The 19,108-nt window shown below is 38.4% G+C and overlaps 2 protein-coding genes across 5 annotated transcripts in view; one reads left to right on the top strand and one right to left on the bottom strand.

Moving 5' to 3' along the window:
* NKAIN3 (sodium/potassium transporting ATPase interacting 3) overlaps positions 1–19,108 on the top strand; it is a 686,257-nt gene that overhangs the window by 299,803 nt on the left and 367,346 nt on the right. For all 3 annotated transcript variants that reach the window (XR_004026194.1, XM_030795130.1, XM_030795129.1), the window contains exon 2: positions 15,290–15,427. Coding sequence is in view for 2 of the 3 variants with exons in the window: in XM_030795130.1 (XP_030650990.1) it covers positions 15,290–15,427 (138 nt within the window). In the remaining variant the exon portion in view is untranslated. The remainder of the gene's footprint in view (positions 1–15,289; positions 15,428–19,108) is intronic.
* Positions 9,419–10,877, bottom strand: LOC100582613 (Krueppel-like factor 5). Of its 2 annotated transcripts, XM_012496036.2 has the most exons (2): positions 10,749–10,877; positions 9,419–10,670 (listed from the first exon to the last, which is right to left on the bottom strand). In XM_012496036.2, exons 1-2 carry the CDS (start codon positions 10,875–10,877, stop codon positions 9,513–9,515), a joined length of 1,287 nt encoding a protein of 428 aa, XP_012351490.2. In that variant the 3' UTR covers positions 9,419–9,512. The 2 variants fall into 2 exon arrangements, with proteins under 2 accessions (XP_012351490.2, XP_012351489.2); XM_012496035.2 differs by having other exon boundaries at positions 9,419–10,877.

Genomic DNA, 19,108 nt, shown 5'->3' with positions numbered 1-19,108 from the left:
TCAGCCCACTGTGGCTGGCTTTGAAGATGATGGACGAGGGCCACCTGTCAAGGGATGTGGGGAACTTCTAGAAGCTGGAAAAGTTAAAAAAAAGGAAGTCTCCCCTATGGCCTCCAGAAGGAATACAGCCCTACTGATTCCTTGATTTTAGCCCATTGAGGCCTGTTTCAGATTCTGGACTACAAAAAATAATAAAGTAATATACTATTATAAAGTAAAAAGATTATAAAGTAATATAATAAAGTAATATAAGTTTTGGTAATTTGTTAGAGCACTGAAATGCTACAGGAAATAAATACACTACTCTTTCTACTTATTGAATGCCATCTATGTTTTTGATGTGTATATCAAATTAAAGATTACTGTTACCTACTTTTGATAAATTGAAGGTTGACTAAGATAGCACAGCTAATAAGTTTCTGAAAAGTGCAACTTGCCTCTTGTAAACATTTGAGGAAGGAATTGTCCCACCTAGATATGGGTGGGGTGGAGAAGAAAGAGGACTAAATCATGAAACACAGCATCATGTGTCTTATATTTTTTCCTACATTTTATGATAAAGCTTATTTCTGAGTTTAACCTCATTAAACAGTGTGCATTTTGATTGCATGATTTCAGAGTGGTAAGTTCATAGCATAAAGATACTAGATCCCAGCTCTGAGGTTAATTAGTTGATCATTCTGAGTATCTTCCTATATCTAATAGGGATAGCATCAGATTAGATTAATAAATATAAAAAACTGAAGTGACAAATATTGTCATATCCATAGTATTACTATTTTGTAGGTTTTAGAACATTTCTTTAATGTATTGGCCTTTTTCTCACATATTGAAAATTTTGAGAAATAATTTTCACTCTGCCAGTTGATATGCTGAGTCAGTGCACAAGAAAAACAAAAGACTTTCCTGAGTGCATTTGTGATACATAGATGTCCTTCAAATGCACTTCTTCAGCTCATCAGATTCCATAAATCTGTCTATTTGCAATGTAATATTCATTACTCTTTTAATAGAAAACTTTCCTTAAGATGTCATCCACAGTTCCTTATCTGTTAAAATAAAATAGACTTGCCGCACAACATGTAGCTGTTTTCTGAGATCCCATATTGTTTACCTGGCAAAGTAGTTTACATCTTTATGATTGAATTTTAAGGATAGAAAATCCCCATTTCACTTCTTGAGATATATGGACTAAAACATATATAAATAGAATTCAAGTAGCCTTTTCAAATGTTCTGGAGACAATTCTTTCACCTAGAAGAGCTAGTTCAAGGAACAACCTAGACAATCACACTTGACATTAGGGAAAGTACTCTTCCTCTGAGCATGTGCAATTCCACCTCGCCTAGCTACATAAGCACCAATGATCATTCAGGCCACCAGGGATGGTACTAAAAACCAAGTAATAGGAAAAGGAAGTGATATATTAGACTATAGCTGTCTTTGTTGGTTGAACTGCATCACAAGCATTACAAATATACAATTCCTGGGTTCATCTCAAAGTCCATGTTCATCCTAAGGCTTATTCACATGCCTGTAGACACATGGAAACTTCTCCAGAGTAGCCCTGTCTAGCATAGTGGCAAGTCTCTAGGTTATTAGGACTTTTTGTGGTATGACATGATGAAGTAGGGTCATGATACAAATGCCATTGAGCTTTTTTTCAGAGCCCTGAAAATAATACTCTGAAATTACAGTTTAAAATATAAGATTGTACTTGGCCTAACCCATGCTGATGTACATAGAAGTTGAACTTCATCAACCTCAAGCATGAAAAGTCCCTTGGGAGTTGAATAGATAGGAGATTTTAGAGCAAAGAATGTGTTAGTGGAGTTGAGGCATATGTGAACTTCCAGACATAAAGAAGACTACTTCCAGCTGGGCACAGTGGCCCATGCTTGTAATCCCAGCACTTTGGAAGGCTGAGGTGGGCAGATCATTTGAGGCCAGGACTTTGAGAACAGACTGATCATCGTGGTGAAACCCCTTGTCTACTCAAAATACAAAAATTGCCAGGCAAGGTGGCTCATGCCTGTAGCCCCAGCTACTTGGGAGGCTGAGGCAGGAGAATCACTTAAACCTGGGAGGCAGAGGTTGCAGTGAGTCGAGACTGCAACACTGCACTCCAGCCTGGGCAGTAGAGTGAGACTGTCTGAAAAAAAAAATAGAAAAAAGCCTACTTCAATAACCCAAGACTTACTTGAAATGGCCTAGGAAATACCAATTTAGCTAATAAGAATGATATTTAGAGCTTTTAAATCTCACTTTAAGGAAAGAATTGATTCTTCATGTTTATGAAATATTTATTACATGAATTCCTAGGCTAGAGACTACACACAACAGAGTAGAAGCAGTCATACAATACACTTTATTTTGTGAAACTGTGGTTTGATCAAATGCTTTCTTATGATTCTGCCGATATGTGTGACCCTGTTTTAATCTTCTTCATTGTGTCTACCTTTAGTGAACAGGGGAAAAAATCCAAGTGGAATGAGAGTAAAAGGCAGTTCACTTTCTTTATTGTGAAGTTGAGTCTCCAGGGGTACTCACTCCACAAGAATGAGCCTTCTTTCTTAGCTCTTGTTTGGGCAGATGCTTATCCTGTAGACCAGTTTGTTCAAATACCAAGGAATATATTTGGTCACCTGAAGTTTTCATAGCTCTTTAGTTTTATGTGTAAATTAGTTTTTACAATTAAGAATAATTTTTATGAGCAATTATGAAGAATGCCACATGAAGCATTAATCATCATATATGGGTGTATTAATCCATTTTCACACTGCTGACAAAGACATACTTGAGACAGGGCAATTTACAAAGGAAAGAGGTTTATTGGACTTACAGTTCCACATGGTTAGGAGGCCTCACAATCATGGCTGAAGGTGAAAGGCACATCTCACATGGTGGCAGACAAGAGAAGACAGCTTGGGGAGGGAAACTCCCATTTTTAAAACTATCAGATATTGTGAGACTTATTCACTATTATGAGAACAGCACAGGAGAGACTCACCCCTGTGATTCAGTCATCTCCCACCAGGTCCCTCCCATAACATATGGGAATTATGGGAGCTACAAGATGAGATTTGGATGAGGACACAGAGCCAAACCATATCATTTCACCTCTGGTCCCTCCAAATCTCATCACATCTTAAAACCAATCATGCCTTTCCAATAGGGTGAGCTGCCTTCTACTCTCATTCCACTTGGATTTTTCCACTGTTCACTAAAGGTAGACACAATGTAAAAGATTAAAACAGGGTCACACATATTGGCAGAATCATAAGAAAGCATTTGATCAAACTATAGTTTCACAAAATAAATTAAAGTGTATTGTATGACTCTACTCTCTTGTGTATAGTCTCTAGCCTAGGAATTCATGCACATTGTTCACATGTACTCTAAAACTTAAAGTATAATAATAATACTAAAATTAAAAAAATTTTCATAAACATGAAGAATCAACTCTTTCCTTAAAGTGTGATTTAAAAGCTCTAAATATCATTCTTATTAGCTAAATTGGTATTTCCTAGGCCATTTCAAATAAGTCTTGGGTTATCGAAGTAGGCTTTTTTTTTTTTTTTTTCCAGACAGTCTCACTCTACTGCCCAGGCTGGAGTGCAGTGTTGCAATCTCAACTCACTGCAACCTCTGCCTCCCAGGTTTAAGTGATTCTCTTGCCTCAGCCTCCCAGGTAGCTGGGACTACAGGCATGAGCCACTGTGCCTGGCTAATTTTTGTATTTTGAGTAGACAAGGGGTTTCACCATGATGGCCAGTCATGAGGTTGGTTGCCATGGTCTTGGACAGCTCCACCTCTGTGGCTTTGCAGGGTACAGCCTCCCTTTCAGCTGCTTTCATGGGCTAATGTTGAGTGTCTGCAGCTTTTCCAGGCACACAGTGCAAGCTGTCAGTGGATCTACCATTCTGGGGTCTGGAGGATGGTGACCCTCTTCTCACAACTCCGCTAGGCAGTACCCCAGTGAGGACTCTGCATGGGAGCTCCAACTCCACATTTCCCTTCCACACTGCCCTAGCAGAGGATCTCCATGAGGGTCCCGCCACTGCAACAATCTGTTGGGCATCCAGGCATTTCCATAAATCTTCTGAAATCCAGACAGAGGTTCCCAAACTCCAATTCTTAGACTTCTGTTTACCCGCAGGCTCAACACCACATGGAAGCTGTCAAGGCTTGGGGCTTGCACCCTCTAAAGCCTTGTCCTGAGCTCCATGTTGGCTCCTTTCACCATAGCTGGAATATCTGGGACATAGGGCAACAAATCCCTAGGCTGCACACAGCATAGGAACCCTGGGTCAGCCCACAAAACCACATTTTCCTCTTAGGCCTCCAGGCCTGTGAATGGAGGGGCTGCCATGAAGACCTCTGACATGCCCTGGAGACATTTTCCCCATTGTCTTGGGGAATAACATTGGGATCCTCATTACTTATGCAAATTTCTGTAGCTGGCTTGAATTTCAACTCAGAAAATGGGATTTTCTTTTCTATTGCCTTGTCAGGCTGCAAATTTTCCAAACTTCTATGCTCTGTTTCCCTTTTATAACTGAATGCCTTTAACAGCACCCAAGTCACTTCTTGAATGCTTTGCTGCCTAGAAATTTCTTCCATCAGATACCCTAAATCATTTCTCTCAAGTTCAGAGCGACAAAATGCTGCCAGTTTCTTTGCTTAAACATAACAAGAGTAACCTTTGCTCCAGTTCCCAACAAGTTCCACATCTCCTTCTGAGACCACTTTAGCCTGGACCTTGTTGTTCAAATCACTATCAGTATTTTTTTCAAAGCCATTCTATAAGTCTCTAGGAAATTCCAAACTTTCCCACATCTTTCTGTGTTCTTTTGAGCCCTCCAAACTATTCCAACCTCTGCCTGTTACCTAGTTTCAAAGTCGCTTCCACATGTTTGGGTATATTTTCAGCAACACCTCACTCTACTGGTACTAATTTACTGTATTAGTCTGTTTCCACACTGCTGATAAAGACATACATGAGACTGGGCAATTTACAAAGGAAAGAGGTTTATTGGATTTATAGTTCCACATGGCTGGGGAGGCCTCACAATCATGGCAGGATGTGAATGGCACATTTCATTTGGTGGCAGACAAGAGAAGAGAGCTTGTGTAGGGAACCTCCCCTTTTTAAAACCATTAGATCTCATGAGACTTATTCACTATCATGAGAAAAGCACAGGAAAGACCTGTCCCCATGATTCAATCATCTCCCACTGGGTTCCTCTGACAATGTGGGAATTATGGGAGCTACAAGATGAGATTTGGGTATGGACACAGAGTCAAACCATATCAATGTGTCAATAAGAAACATTGTATTTTAAAGGCCCTCCCATTTTTCTCTATATACATTGCTTGAGGATGACATAAGCAAGCAGGGACATTTCTTGTGTTACTGGGAGTATAATAGTTAATGTGGGGCATGGCTAATGATTCACAGACTTGCAGGAAATGTTATTTTCACCTTGGAGCCTCGTAAGAAAACACCTGACTCTGCAGGAAGAATTTTAAAACATGCCCCTTCCTCCTTGCCATGACATACAAAATATAGACATCTAACATTCAGCCTATCCCAACCTCTCTTAGATATACTTCATATGGTCAAATAACACTAATATTTTGTTCAATAACCATACTGAAGACTTTCAAGTTTCTTACAATTTGATTCTTAAAAGTATAATCTAATACAACAGTTATAATGACTGTGAAATATTTTTCATGCAGCACCTAGCATGAGCTAGGGTTTCATTCCTCAATTGCAGCTACAATGTTTCCTGTGCTGTGCCACTCAACAAGGCTATTTCAATGGTTTCTTCAATTTGCATGAAAATCATGCCCCATTTTAATTTTTTGGTATTTTTGAACCGTGCTTTTGTTATGTATATGATTTGGTTTCTTTTCCTTCTTACTTCCCTCCTCTCCTCCTTCTTTCTTTCCTGCCTTCTTTTCTTCCTTTTTATTAAGATCCGGATTGCCTTTACTTTGTAACTTTTTAATGAAAAATATTTATTTTCATCGTATTCTTTATAGTGTACAGATTCTTACCTACTTTAGCTTTCTTTTAGAAATGATTCTATTGTTCTTTTTTTAAGTATCTGAGATTTTCAAGTTTTGTTTTATTTTGTTCTTTCTTTTTAAGCTTTTAATTTTTAATTTTGTGGGTACATAGTAGGTGTATAGACTTATGGGGTACATGCGATTTTATGATAAAGGCTTGCAGTGTGTGATAATCACATGAAGACAAATGGGGTATCCGTCATCTCAACCATTCATTCTTGGTGTTACAAACAATCTAATTATACTTTTTTAGTTATTTTTAAATGTACAATTAAATTATTATTTATAGTCACTCTGTTGTATTATCAAATGCTAGACCTTGTTCATACTTTCTATTTTTGTTGTACTAATTAACCTCTCCACTTCCTCCAACCCCCACTACCCTTCTCAGCCTCTGGTAACTATCATTCCGCTCTCTGTCTCCATGAGTTCAATTGTTTTTATGTTTAGCTCCGTAAGTAAGTGAGAACATGTGAAGTTTGTCTTTCTGTGCCTGGCTTATTTCACTTAACATAATGGCCTCTAGTTCTGTCCATGCTCTGGCAAATGACAGGATACAAATGACAGGATCTTATTCTTTTTATGGTTAAGTAGTACTCCATTGTGTATATGTGCCACATTTTCTTTATCCTTTCATCTGTTAATGGACAGAGGTTGCTTCCAAATCTTGCCTTTCGTGAATAGTGCTGCAATAAACATGGGAGTACAGATATCACTTTGATATACTGATTTCCTTTCTTTTGGGTATAAACTTATAAGTGAGATTGCTGGATCATATGGTAGCTCTATTTTTAGTTTTTTGAGTTTATTTTATTTAGTTTATTTTAACAAAAATAACAAAATTGGAGGAATCACATTACTTGACTTCAAATTTTACTACAGAGCTATAGTAACTGAAACAGCATGACACTGGCATAAAAACAGACACATAGATTAATAAAACAGCATAGAGAACCCAGAAGTAAATTCAAACCATTCTCCATAGTGATTGTAATGATTTACATTTCCACCAACGGTGTACAGGGTTTCCCTTTTCTCTACACCCTTGTCAGCATTTGCTATTGCCTGTTTTTTGGATATAAGCCATTTTAACTGGGGTGAGATAATAGTTTATTGTAGCTTTGGTTTGCATTTCTCTGTTGATCAGTAATGTTGACCACCTTTTTATATACCCATTGGCCATTTACATGTCTTCTTTTGAGAAGTAACTCAAAAACCATATGATCATTTTAATTAATGCTGAAAAGGCATTTGATAAAATTCAACATCCCTTCATGATAAAAACCTTTAAAAAAACTGGGTATAGAAGGAATTACCTCAACAAATAAAAGCCATATACAACAGACCCACAGCTAGTATCATACTGAATAGGGAGAAACTGAGAATGTTTCCTCTAAAATCTGGAACTCAGCAAGGATGCCCACTTTCATTACTGTTATTCAGCATAGTACCAGAAGTACTAACTAGAGCAATCAGATAAGAGAATGAAATAAAGGGCACCAAATTGAGAAGGAAGAAGTCAAATTAGCCTTGTTTGCAGATGATATGATTTTATATTTGGGAAAACCTAAAGACTCCACCAAAAATATAAGAACTGAAAAACAAATTTAGTAAAGTTGCAGGATACAAAATCAACATACAAAAATCAGTAGCATTTCTGTATGCCAACAGTAAACAATATAAAAAAGAAACCCAGAAAGTAATCCCATTTATAATAGCTACAAATAAAATTAAATGCCTAGGAATTAACCAAAAACATGAAAGATCTCTGCAATAAAAACTATAAAACATTGATGAAAGAAATTTTTTTTGGCACTTTTTATTTTCCAAAAAAAATTGTCGTTAATATATAAACATCTCATTCTCTCAAAAAATTCTACAACTATACAGCTGTTTGCTCCATTATTTGCATAGGAAATGACCACAATACAAAAATAAGAGGGAAAAAGAAGCAAAACAGCAACCGATTTATGCTTTTCATGTAGGTGTGTTTCCACGTATAAACATTTTGAAGCCTCTTACAAAATTATTTACATCGTTTGTCATCTATTTACATCTTTTAAGAGCAACTTTTCTAACAAAACTATAATTTATCAAGTTATGAAAATTGTCTTCTAAAAAAACTTACTATATTACCACAAAATAAATAAAGATAAACAATATTTTAAAAACAAAATTAAATTTTCATTTCAATTAAGACCCCTTTTGGCATTTTGCTTATTTATTCTGCCCTTTGGTTAACAGCATCAGCATCACATTACTATTTTATATTGCATATATGTAGCACTTGCTTCCTTAAGTTTTCAACATATCATTTATATTTAAAGGCAGACACTGAGTCAGTATTAATAGATTAACTAAACTGCACTGTAATTTAGATAAAATTACTGTGTCTCACTGTATATTACATGCAAAATCCACATAAATTGTCATTTAACCAACAGTACTGCACGAGCGAACATCTCGATATATGAAAACTGCATCAATTCAACATTTCGGTACATGAAACTGCATCATAAATGCAACATTGTCATATGTGAAAACGACATCCTAAGTCCTTCTTTTTAAAAATGACATTGCGTTTAGCTTATTATAAGAGGTTGAACTTTTGTATTTTGTAACTATCTTTAAGCTCTTCAGTTTATAATTCATATAAAATGCCTTTTGTATTTAAAATAATCCTATTTTAATCAGTGCATGAAATTTGCTTTTTTAAAGTTCATTTGAATGATTATTCCTTCCCTCTAAAGAAATGATTTTGGTAATGTTGAGAGGTACCTTACCACAAATCCTAACTGTAAGTGTATTCATGATTATTTTCAAAAGAATTATGACTTTTCCCCAAAAGAATCCTAAAAAAACTTGTAATAAACCTATAAAGCTGATTTGCATATTTACAAAATTTTGAATAGCAAATATAGGCAACTCATATATGTATATATATTTTAAAAACCCACACATTTGTTCAATGGCTATTTGTGAATTGCCAGGTACACTGTGTCTCTAAGGAATTACCTACTATTGAAAAAAACTACTCAATGCCAAGTAAAATCTTGACATACAATCCATTCTTCTGGTGCCTGCCAACTGATTTGTTTACTGAACACTGTCACATTAAATGATGGTGCCTAGGTAAAAACGCTGCACACACTCCCCTCCACCCCCACCCCTTACCCATGTTGAGATGTGGCTGCCTGTCATGAGATGAGATCTGCTTGAGTAAAGCCATATACATTACAGCAAGCAGTCCAGATTCTTAAAATGACCACTTTGGTATTAATACAATGTATTCCCTGTTTTCTCAAATATACAAAATATACATTTCCAGTTTTAGTTGTGGTTTTGTTTTTGTTTTTTGTTTTTATATAGGAACAGTTAGGTCTGTCGTTTGAGAGGGAGCCCAGGGGACCTGGGACGGGTCACACGGGCAGTGCTCAGTTCTGGTGCCTCTTCATATGCAGGGCCAGGTGGTCAGAGCGCGAAAAGCTGCGGTTGCACACCCCGCACTGGAAGGGCTTGGCGCCTGTGTGCTTCCGGTAGTGGCGGGTCAGCTCATCCGATCGCGCGAACCTCCAGTCGCAGCCTTCCCAGGTACACTTGTATGGCTTTTCACCAGTGTGAGTCCTCAGGTGAGCTTTTAAATGAGAAGACTTGGTATAAACTTTTGTGCAACCAGGGTAATCGCAGTAGTGGATGCGTCGTTTCTCCAAATCGGGGTTACTCCTTCTGTTGTATCTGACAGGTTGGATGTTTTGTGAGTTAACTGGCAGGGTGGTGGGTAAATTTGGATTGTGAATTGCCAGTTTAGAAGCAATTGTAGCAGCATAGGATGGAGGTGGGGTTAAATTCTGGAGCATCTCTGCTTGTGTATCTGGACTTCCAGGCTCTGAGCTTGGTGGTGACGGGGGAAAGTAAGTGGCCTGTTGTGGAAGAAACTGACCTGGCATTGTGTATGTGCAAGGGGGCATGCCCTGGAATTGTTTCACTGCAGTCTGCGGAACAGCAGAGGTGTGTGTGTTAAGGCCTGCCATGGCAGCTGACATAGAAACATTTAGAGTGTCCATTGCTGCTGTCTGGTTTGTAGAACTGGGCATATCTAGATCCGGTGTATTCAGTAGCTGGTACAGGTGGCCCTGCTGGGGACTGACAGAAAGATGAAGATCTGGTGTAGGAAGGTCTTGTTTGATGAAAATATTGTTCACCTCTGGAGCTGCGGTCTGGTGTGAGCTGAATATACTGGTGAACTCAGGGAGGGCCTGGGTCGGGGCCGGAGGAGGGGCAGTCGTTTCACTCTGGTGGCTGAAAATGGCAACAGGTTCTGTCTTGATGTGTGTTACGCACGGTCTCTGGGATTTGTAGAGGCCAGTTCTCAGGTGAGTGATGTCAGGGAGGAAGACGTTCATGTTGATACTGTAAGGTAACCCTTCAGTGTCAGTGAAGAACTGGTCTACGACTGAGGCACTGTCTCGTCTATACTTTTTATGCTCTGGAATTGTAGGAACTGGAGGAAGCTGAGGTGTCAGATACTTCTCCATTTCACATCTTGTCTGGACCAGCTCCTCTGGAGGCAGCCGCGGGCGGGCGGCGGGCGGCTGGGGCCTGCGCGGGCGCGGGCGGGGCCTGCGCAGGCGGTGGTGCGCGTGCTTCAGCTCCTCGCCGGGGAAGAGCACCGCGTCGCGGGCCGGATTCGCGGCGCCCAGCACCGGCTTGAGCTGCGCGACCACTGGCTCGTCCTGCGGCGCCGGCGGCTGGGGCACGGGTCCTAGGCGGGCGCTCATGCTCAGCACCCGCGTAGCCATGGGCACTCGGGGGCGCGGCTCCGGGCGCGGGTCGGGCGCACTTCCCACCTCACCCACGCTGGCTTGGGCCGGCGAGCTCAGCGCGGGGCTGCCGGCGGAGGAGGGGAGGTTTCGGGTGGACCCCTCAGACACCAGCAGGCAGTTTTCGAAGGCGCGCACGAAAAGCAAAACTCTTCCGCTCTTCCACACGTAAACGCCAACGTCCTCCGGGCGGCCACTTTCTCCCGCCCCGCCCCACCGCGCTCTCAGGCTCTCCGGAGCCCGCTCCCGCCACCACCGACCTCCGCGAGAAAACTGCGAGCGCGCGTACCTGCCCCACGACTCCATGAAAGAAATTTTAAGAAGACACCAAAAAATGGAAAGGTATTCCATGTTTATGGATTGAAATAATCAATATTGTTAAAATGTCCACACTACCCAAGGCAATCTACAGATTTGAGGTGCTGTCTACCAAAACACCAATGACATGCTTCACAGAAATAGAAAAAGCGACCTTAAAATTTATATGTAGTCACAAAAGACCCAGAATATCCAAAGCTGTCCTTAACAAAAATGACAAAATTGGAGGAATCACATTACCTGACTTCAAATTGTACTACAGATCTATAGTAACTGAAACAGCACGGCACTGGCATAAAAACAGACACATATATTAATGGAACAGCATAGAGAACCCAGAAATAAATTCATATATCTAAAGTGAATTAATTTTTGACAAAGATGCTAAAACCACAAATTGGGGAAAGGACAATCTTTTCAATAAATGGGTTTGGGAAAACTGAGTATCCATATGCAGAAGAATGAAACTGGACTCATATCTCTTGCCATATACAAAAATTAAATCAAAATAGATTTAAGGCCTAAATCTAAGACCTCAAACTATAAAACTACTAGAAGAAAACACTGGGGAAACTCTCCAGACATTGGACTGGGCAAAGACTTCTTTAGGAATACCCCACAAGCACAGGCAACCAAACCAAAAATTGACAAATGGGATCACATCGAGTTAAAAAGCTTCTGCACAGCATAGGGAACAATCAACAAAGTGGAGGGACAACCCACAGAATGGGAGAAAAAAATTGCAAACTACCCATCTGACGAGGGGTTAATAATTCAGAATATATAAGGAACTCAAACATCTCTATTAAAAAATCTAATAATCTGATCAAAAAATGAGCAAAAGATGCATTTTTCTTTAGGTCTGTTGATTTCACCTTCTCTGGAGCATCCTACTGCCTTTATATTTTCTTTATTTCTCTACTTTTTTTAAAAACTCAAGTTCTGTAAAGATCTCATTCATTCTCTTTGCTTGGGCATCTCTGCAGAGATCCTCTTTCAGTCCTTCACCCTTCTGCCCTCATCTGGACTGATCGCTTTCTATTTATGCTACATTACAATTTAGTGACTTCCTTCCACTGCTCTTCTGAATCACAACCGCTGTTTTCTAGGTGCCATATTCAGTGGTGTGCAGGTAAAAGTTTAACGTAGGTTCTCGAAACATACATATAAACAAATTCTAATTTTCAGCATTTTCTGATTTCCATTTTGCAAATATTCCCATCATGGCAGACATCAAGTTCCCAACCTGAGGTCACTGACCATAGAATGGGGAAGAGATGCCTCCTGCCCTCCACAACCAAGGCCAGCATCTCCCCAACACCACAGATTAGAACCATTTTAACAGAGATATTTCTAAAGAACAGTCATCCATTTTCTGACTTAACAAAGCAACTTGGATGTAATTTCATCTTATTTGGGGTCTCTGGGTCATTATTATAAATATTACAGTCAAGGGCAAAAAGTGGTGTCTCTAGAGATTATGACATTTAGAGAGAAAATATTAGCCAGTAAACAAAATGGCTAAATAACTAAAATGGAAGTTAGGTAGAATAATTAGGTAAAAGATACAATGGTATTTTGTTTATTTTTGAAGTCTTTGTTGTTGTTAGTTAGCTTTTCAAATTTATAATACTCAAATCTAGTTTTCACAGTTTGTGTAGTTGTTATAGCTGCCCTTCTCCGTATTCTCGATATGCCCCCTTCTCTGTTTTTCATGTCTTTTTATTTGTGCTCTTATTTCTTACCACCTCTGTTCATTTTTTTAAGTTCTCAGAGAATAAATATTAATAAATAGAGTGCCTTGAATATAAAATGCATATTTTCTCATAAGTGGCATTAATTTGGCTTCTCTTTCATTACCTGTGTTTTCTTTAATATCACGTTATTATCCACGTGATGGATATGTTATCCACGCATCTACTGACAGAAAAGAAAATGAGTTTTTCTCTTTGAAAGTTCACCTTAAAGGTTTTTGTCATGCACAACTGCTTTAAAATAGCGTTTTTGTTTTTTTGTTTGTTTGTTTTTTGTTTTTTGTTTTTTTTTTTCAGAATGAATGGCCTGCAGCTGCTCTTCAGGGTTTCCTTTTTTTTTTAGTATTTTAGTTATGTTTGGACATTTAAAAAATACATATTTGTATCACTGATAGGCCAATAAATAAAATGTTGCATAGAAAGGTTCCCAGGAACTAATTTTTAGAGAAAGGTTCCTAGAGACTAATTAGAGTCACAAGCAGAGACAAGCAGGAGGTTGAAAACACTGTGTTGCTTCTTACCTGGCTCTGATATTTTGCATTTTAGCCATTTCTGAACATTTATGGATTCAAGAGATGAATCCTGAATGTATCCTGAATCGTATCACTCCATGATTAGGAAATACCCGTGAAATGAATGTGGATCTTTTGTGGTTTTCTTTAGGCATTCGCTCTCTTCTCTTTTCCTCCACCGCTTGCTGAAGGCAAATCTTAACCAAGGTAAATTCAGCTTACTGGATAGAGGACATTTCTTTATGTCCAAGGAAATTAAAGCTATTCAAGCATATACCTGCCACATAACTAGAAAAATACCTAGGGTGCCATTTTCATTTCAAAGCTGCAGTTTCCAGTGCCATCAGTATGGCTAATCACTGGATCATTTTATTAGAATTACTATTTTATCAATACAAAACTAGAAAAATGCCTGAAATGTATAATGATTTGTGTCCAAATACAGCAAGTGATAATTGTAAAATTTTTCAATGTAGAATACAAGAAATACTTTTAGAACATAATAATGGCATTTCTGGTATTCGCTGGACCATAAGAAATGCATCTGTTTCATCATAAATGGTTGTGTATATATTGACACATTTTATAATTGTTTTAAAATGTAGATGTATGTAATACAAATATAATAAACTGTAGCATGCCTAAAATTGTGATGACCTCATAATTTCTATTTGGTATTCTAAAAGGATGCTATCTAATCCAAGACAAATTTTCTTGTAGGTATATGATCTCAATAAAATGTGATTCAAAGGGGTTAACTCTAGTTTTAGATCAGAGTCTTGAGCCCAGAGTAAGTAAATGAGTAAGCTTCGTTTTGAACAGGTGGTTAGTCATTATCAGCATTGGCAGTCTAAGGAAAGGAAAAGAAAGAGAACAGATTTGGCTAATGTATATTTCACACAAGAAAGCGGGGATAGGTAGGAGTTTTTTTGTTTTGTTTTGTTTTGTTTTTTTCCAAAATGATACTAGTTCTAGTGTCACAAGCCTGGAGTTCTTTATTTTTGATCCAATTATGTTATACTAAGCCAGTCGTTTTATTAAAAATAATGATATGAAATAAGCCAATCACAGAAAGACAAACTTCACATGTTCTCACTTATTTGTGGGAGCAAAAATTTAAAACAATTGAACTCATGGAGATAGAGAGTAGAATGATGGCTACCAGAGGCTGGGAAGGGGAGCAAGGAAAAGATAAAATGAGAATGGTTAATAAGTGCAAAAATAGAGGTGGATAGAATGTATAAGATCCAGTATTTGATAGCACAATGAGGTGACTACAGTCAACAATAATTTATCACATACTTTAAAACAATTAAAAGAGTGGAATTGGAATGTTCTTCACAAAAAGAAAAGAGGAATGTTTGAGGTGATGGATACTCTAATTACCCTGCTGTGATTATTACATATGTATGCCTATATTAAGACATCACATGTAGCCCATAAATATATATACCTATTATGTACCCCTAATAATTAAACATAATTTTTAATATAAAAATAAAAATGATAAACTTAAAACATAAAAAATCTGTCTGGATTTTCTACTGCAGAAAATGATTTAAGAGGTGTATCTCTAATTAAAATCTAATTATACTTGAAGTTATAATGCTCAAAACTATCTTAGTATATTTTCTGAGAGAAGGTGCATAAAACAGCACATGAAATAAGAATGAAAATTCTAATAATAACAGTTACAAAAAGTGTGATTGAAGTTGAATATGCAGACTCCTCCAGCCATGAGATAAAGATTAAAATAGTATGATGATGCTTGGATTCAATGCTAACGAACTTTCTTTTTTTGTTATAGGTCTCAGCATTAGAGAGGCAGATCTTTGACTTCCTTGGTTTCCAGTGGGCGCCTATTCTTGGAAATTTTCTACACATAATAGTTGTCATATTGGGTTTGTTTGGGACCATTCAGTACAGACCTCGATACATAATGGTGGTAAGTCTTATTTTTATCATTTCTCTTCATATAAACAATTCAAAATTTCTGTAAGAATATAAATAAAATATTTCTAAGTGGCCCCTTCTGATATAATGTGGCATTGCTTTTCTAGCCCTCAAATTTTAAATTTTGTTAAGAAGTGATTATCTATGGAAAATACAACATAATGAATGTGGTACAGTGAGATCAAAACAACATGCTCAAAAGCGTATGGTGACATGGTGTCACTCACAATGTAACTGAATTCAAGTTTTATAAGAAAATTCAAAATAGGGTTTGGATAGAGTAGGAGGTCTGCTTATAGTCTTGGTTATAGAATAGTTATATGCAACGTACATTAACTATTAATTTATCATAACTTTCAGTGACATTTGTCACTAACTCCAAAAAACAAATCTATCTAGCATAATTGTTTAATCACTGAAAACAATAATATATTTTAATTTTAATTGATTTAGGACATTACAAGTGCATGTATGGATGGATATTTGGTACACATCCCTAACATATTTCATACTGATTGATATTGAATATTTCTCTGTTTGTCAAGATAAATTTGAAACATATATCTGAAACTTGGTCAGCACACACTCCATTACAGGACAGTTTAATGAGGTGTATGCTGTGACCCACAATCTAATGGAAGTTATTCACAGTAATTAGTTGTCTTTTCTATAACACAAAAAGAGGGCATTACTATAGGCTACACATGTGAGAAGGTTGTGAGAAATAATAAGCATATATACGTATTGTAAGTTGGAGTAACATACTTTAAAATGTTCATTAAGCCTGAATAAATATACAGTGTTCCGTAGAATTACTAGATATTTTCTTGGGATACACTGACATTGCCTCACTAGAAGAAAATCATAGACTTAAAAACATGCCATCTTTCCATTTTGACATAATCTAATTCCACCTGTGGAATGAAGAGAGGTGTGCCTTTATCAAACAATTGTCCACATAAATGTTAAATTGCAACTGCGATAAGTGATACGAAGGAGCACACTAGCCATGATATGTCTAATGGGGTATCTGCCTGTAGCAGGGCAATGGGGTTAGGCGCCCTGCAGGGAGCTGAGAGCTGAGGTCTGCAGTACAAGTATGAGAGTGAGTCCACAAGGGAAGAAGGGAGTGAAGGGGGATCTGGGCTGGAGGCACCACAAGGCCCATAGAAGGGGGACTATCAGAGCAGTTCTGATTTACTCATTAAGCATCTATTGAGGACCTATACTGTGCTAAGTTTGGAAAAATAGGAAAGTATTCAAATGTCAGAGGCCCTGCTCTGCCGGCACTAACCGTGTAAGGAGTGAGGAGGTGCAGGTTCCAGGGCTCTCTAGAGGTGAGTAAATGGCAGTGGAGAGGAATGAGATCAGCAGTGGGGCAAGGCCTGGGGGAGGGCCTGAGCCAGGTGTGGAGACCCAGGAGGGCTGAGAGTCTGCGCACCTCAGTGTCATGGGCCTCCTGCTGCACCTGCCTCACCAGCCCCATGCTCTGGCAGCCTTGCCTGGTGTTTGTGTCCCGGTCTAGCAATATTTCCTCAGCTTCTCGTGGATACCTTCTTCCATACACGTTAATGGTGAATCACTCTCTGCTCCTTCACCTCTAGTGTCTTGAGTATGTTTTATAATTTGTTCATGTTTATGTCTTCTAGGCAAAGTGTTCTTTGAGAGCATAGAATGTAATTAGTGCTCAGTACATACTTATTATTTTTCCTATCTAGTGTCCTACTAGTTCACAGAGTCTACCCATGATGAAACTGTTGTCACTTCTCTGCTGGTACTTTCTCCTTTGCTTCCCTCTCTCCCTCCTCCCTCCTGTGTGTAGAAGAAGGCAGTTTTAGATCTTTCAGAACCTTCAAAGAAAAGCATCAACAAGACCAACAATCCAAGTGTTTGCTCATCTTGATGGTCTCTTTTTATGGGTTATGCCAACCAAGTCTCTCTCATTTTATATGCTATCTTATTCAGGATCCTCTCTCAGGAAGGGGAGAGAAAGAAAGCAATAAATTGGTGTGAAAGCCCTCCACACCACGCACATCATTAGGTTTCATTCTCACAAATATCCTACAGGGCATGTATTAGCTTCTCTGATTTCCCAGATGAGAAAAGAGGTCAGAAAAGTTGAGTGACTAGCCCAAGGAGCACAGGTGGTAGTGGGCAGCAGAACTGGGTGGGTACTGGCCAGTGATTGTTAGGTTCAAGGAGCTGCTATAGCATGATCTGTGCTTCGCTTTCACCGGCAGATTCCAGATGATAATGTTACCATTGTCAGTATAAGTTGTGATATAGCAAATAGTCTTGGCCTACCTCCCAGTCAGATATTGTTACCTTTATGAAACTCCGGATTACTTCTTATTCTACTATGGGTATAAATTATCTATATGATAAAAGTACTTAATCATTAATCTATCAGTGTGGGAAATCTGTTCACAAAAATTGCCTTTTATAAAAAGAGCACGTTGTTATTTGGGAAGGTATTTTTTTAATTCATTTTTGAGTTGTTGTCACAAATGCTTTGGTTTGAAGCTACAACTGGTGGCCTGGAATTAATTCTGATATAAAAAAAAACTGAAAATGAATGTGGCATATGTCCCATTAGAGGCAGTAGCTTTTCAGTGGCAGTGAGAAGAGTCCTGGAGCAGAAATCCATACTGACTTTTCACTGTGAGGGGAAAGAGCTTTTTCATTGCGAGAGATTTTGTCTCAAAATTGCTTCTTCTATTTTTAGTATTGGCTTCTTTATTGGCCAAACCACCACACAGATAGGTCAATTAAATTTAATCCATTTCAAAATAACAAACACTTTGGAGCACCAGGTATGTGCTAAGTGCTCACACAGAGATTAATAAAATATGTACGTTCTCTGTGACAATTTAATAGAGCTCTAGTTTTACAAAAACACAGATAATTTACTGCCATTTTGGACAAGAGACAGGGTTCATCACAGTTGAGTTTAAGTAATTGATCACCTTTATGAAAATGTTTTGTGTAAAGGCCCATGAGACTCAAGCTCTCCAATGACTAGTTTTCCCAAACTCTTAGAGTCTAAATCAAAGCTTATGAAAATTGTTTCTTTATCTACTTCTCCAGCACCTCCTGCATTTCCCATTTGCCTACCTCGTGCCAGCCATGCTGAATGATTTGTGTTTTCCAAAGACCACATGCTGCTCTTGCCTCTTCAGTTTGCACATACTGCTTCTTCTGCCTGGAATGCCTTAATGTGTCTATCCTCTTGGAAAACCTTTAATAATCCTCAATTAAATAGTCACCTTTTACAGGCCTTGCCTGACCACTGAATGCAAGGGAAAGTACCTCTTCCCTTCTGCTGCTGTAAATCCTGGTAACTTTCTACCCCAGCACCCTGCCCGGCTGTCATCATTGCTTCCCTACCTGTCTTGCCCCATTCGACAATGTGTACTTCTGGAAGGCAGAACTGTGCCCATCTATTGCTGTATTCTAGGCCTATTCCTGTATTATAAGCCTATTCCTGTATGTACAGACCATTAGATATGCTTAATACTTGATTGAGCAAGCAATAAATGAATCAAAGGTTATTGGATGAAAGGATTTTACAAGATGGAATGGACAGGGATTTTTTTTTAAATCTCAGAACATGTCAGCAATGCACTGCCTTGCTTATCTCAGCCTGAACTTGGTTGAGGGAATTATATGATAA

Source organism: Nomascus leucogenys, chromosome 16 (genome assembly GCF_006542625.1).
Source record: "Nomascus leucogenys isolate Asia chromosome 16, Asia_NLE_v1, whole genome shotgun sequence".
NCBI lineage: Eukaryota > Metazoa > Chordata > Mammalia > Primates > Hylobatidae > Nomascus > Nomascus leucogenys.
Note: the sequence above shows the minus strand (reverse complement) of the source record. Positions and strands in the feature narration are given on the sequence as shown.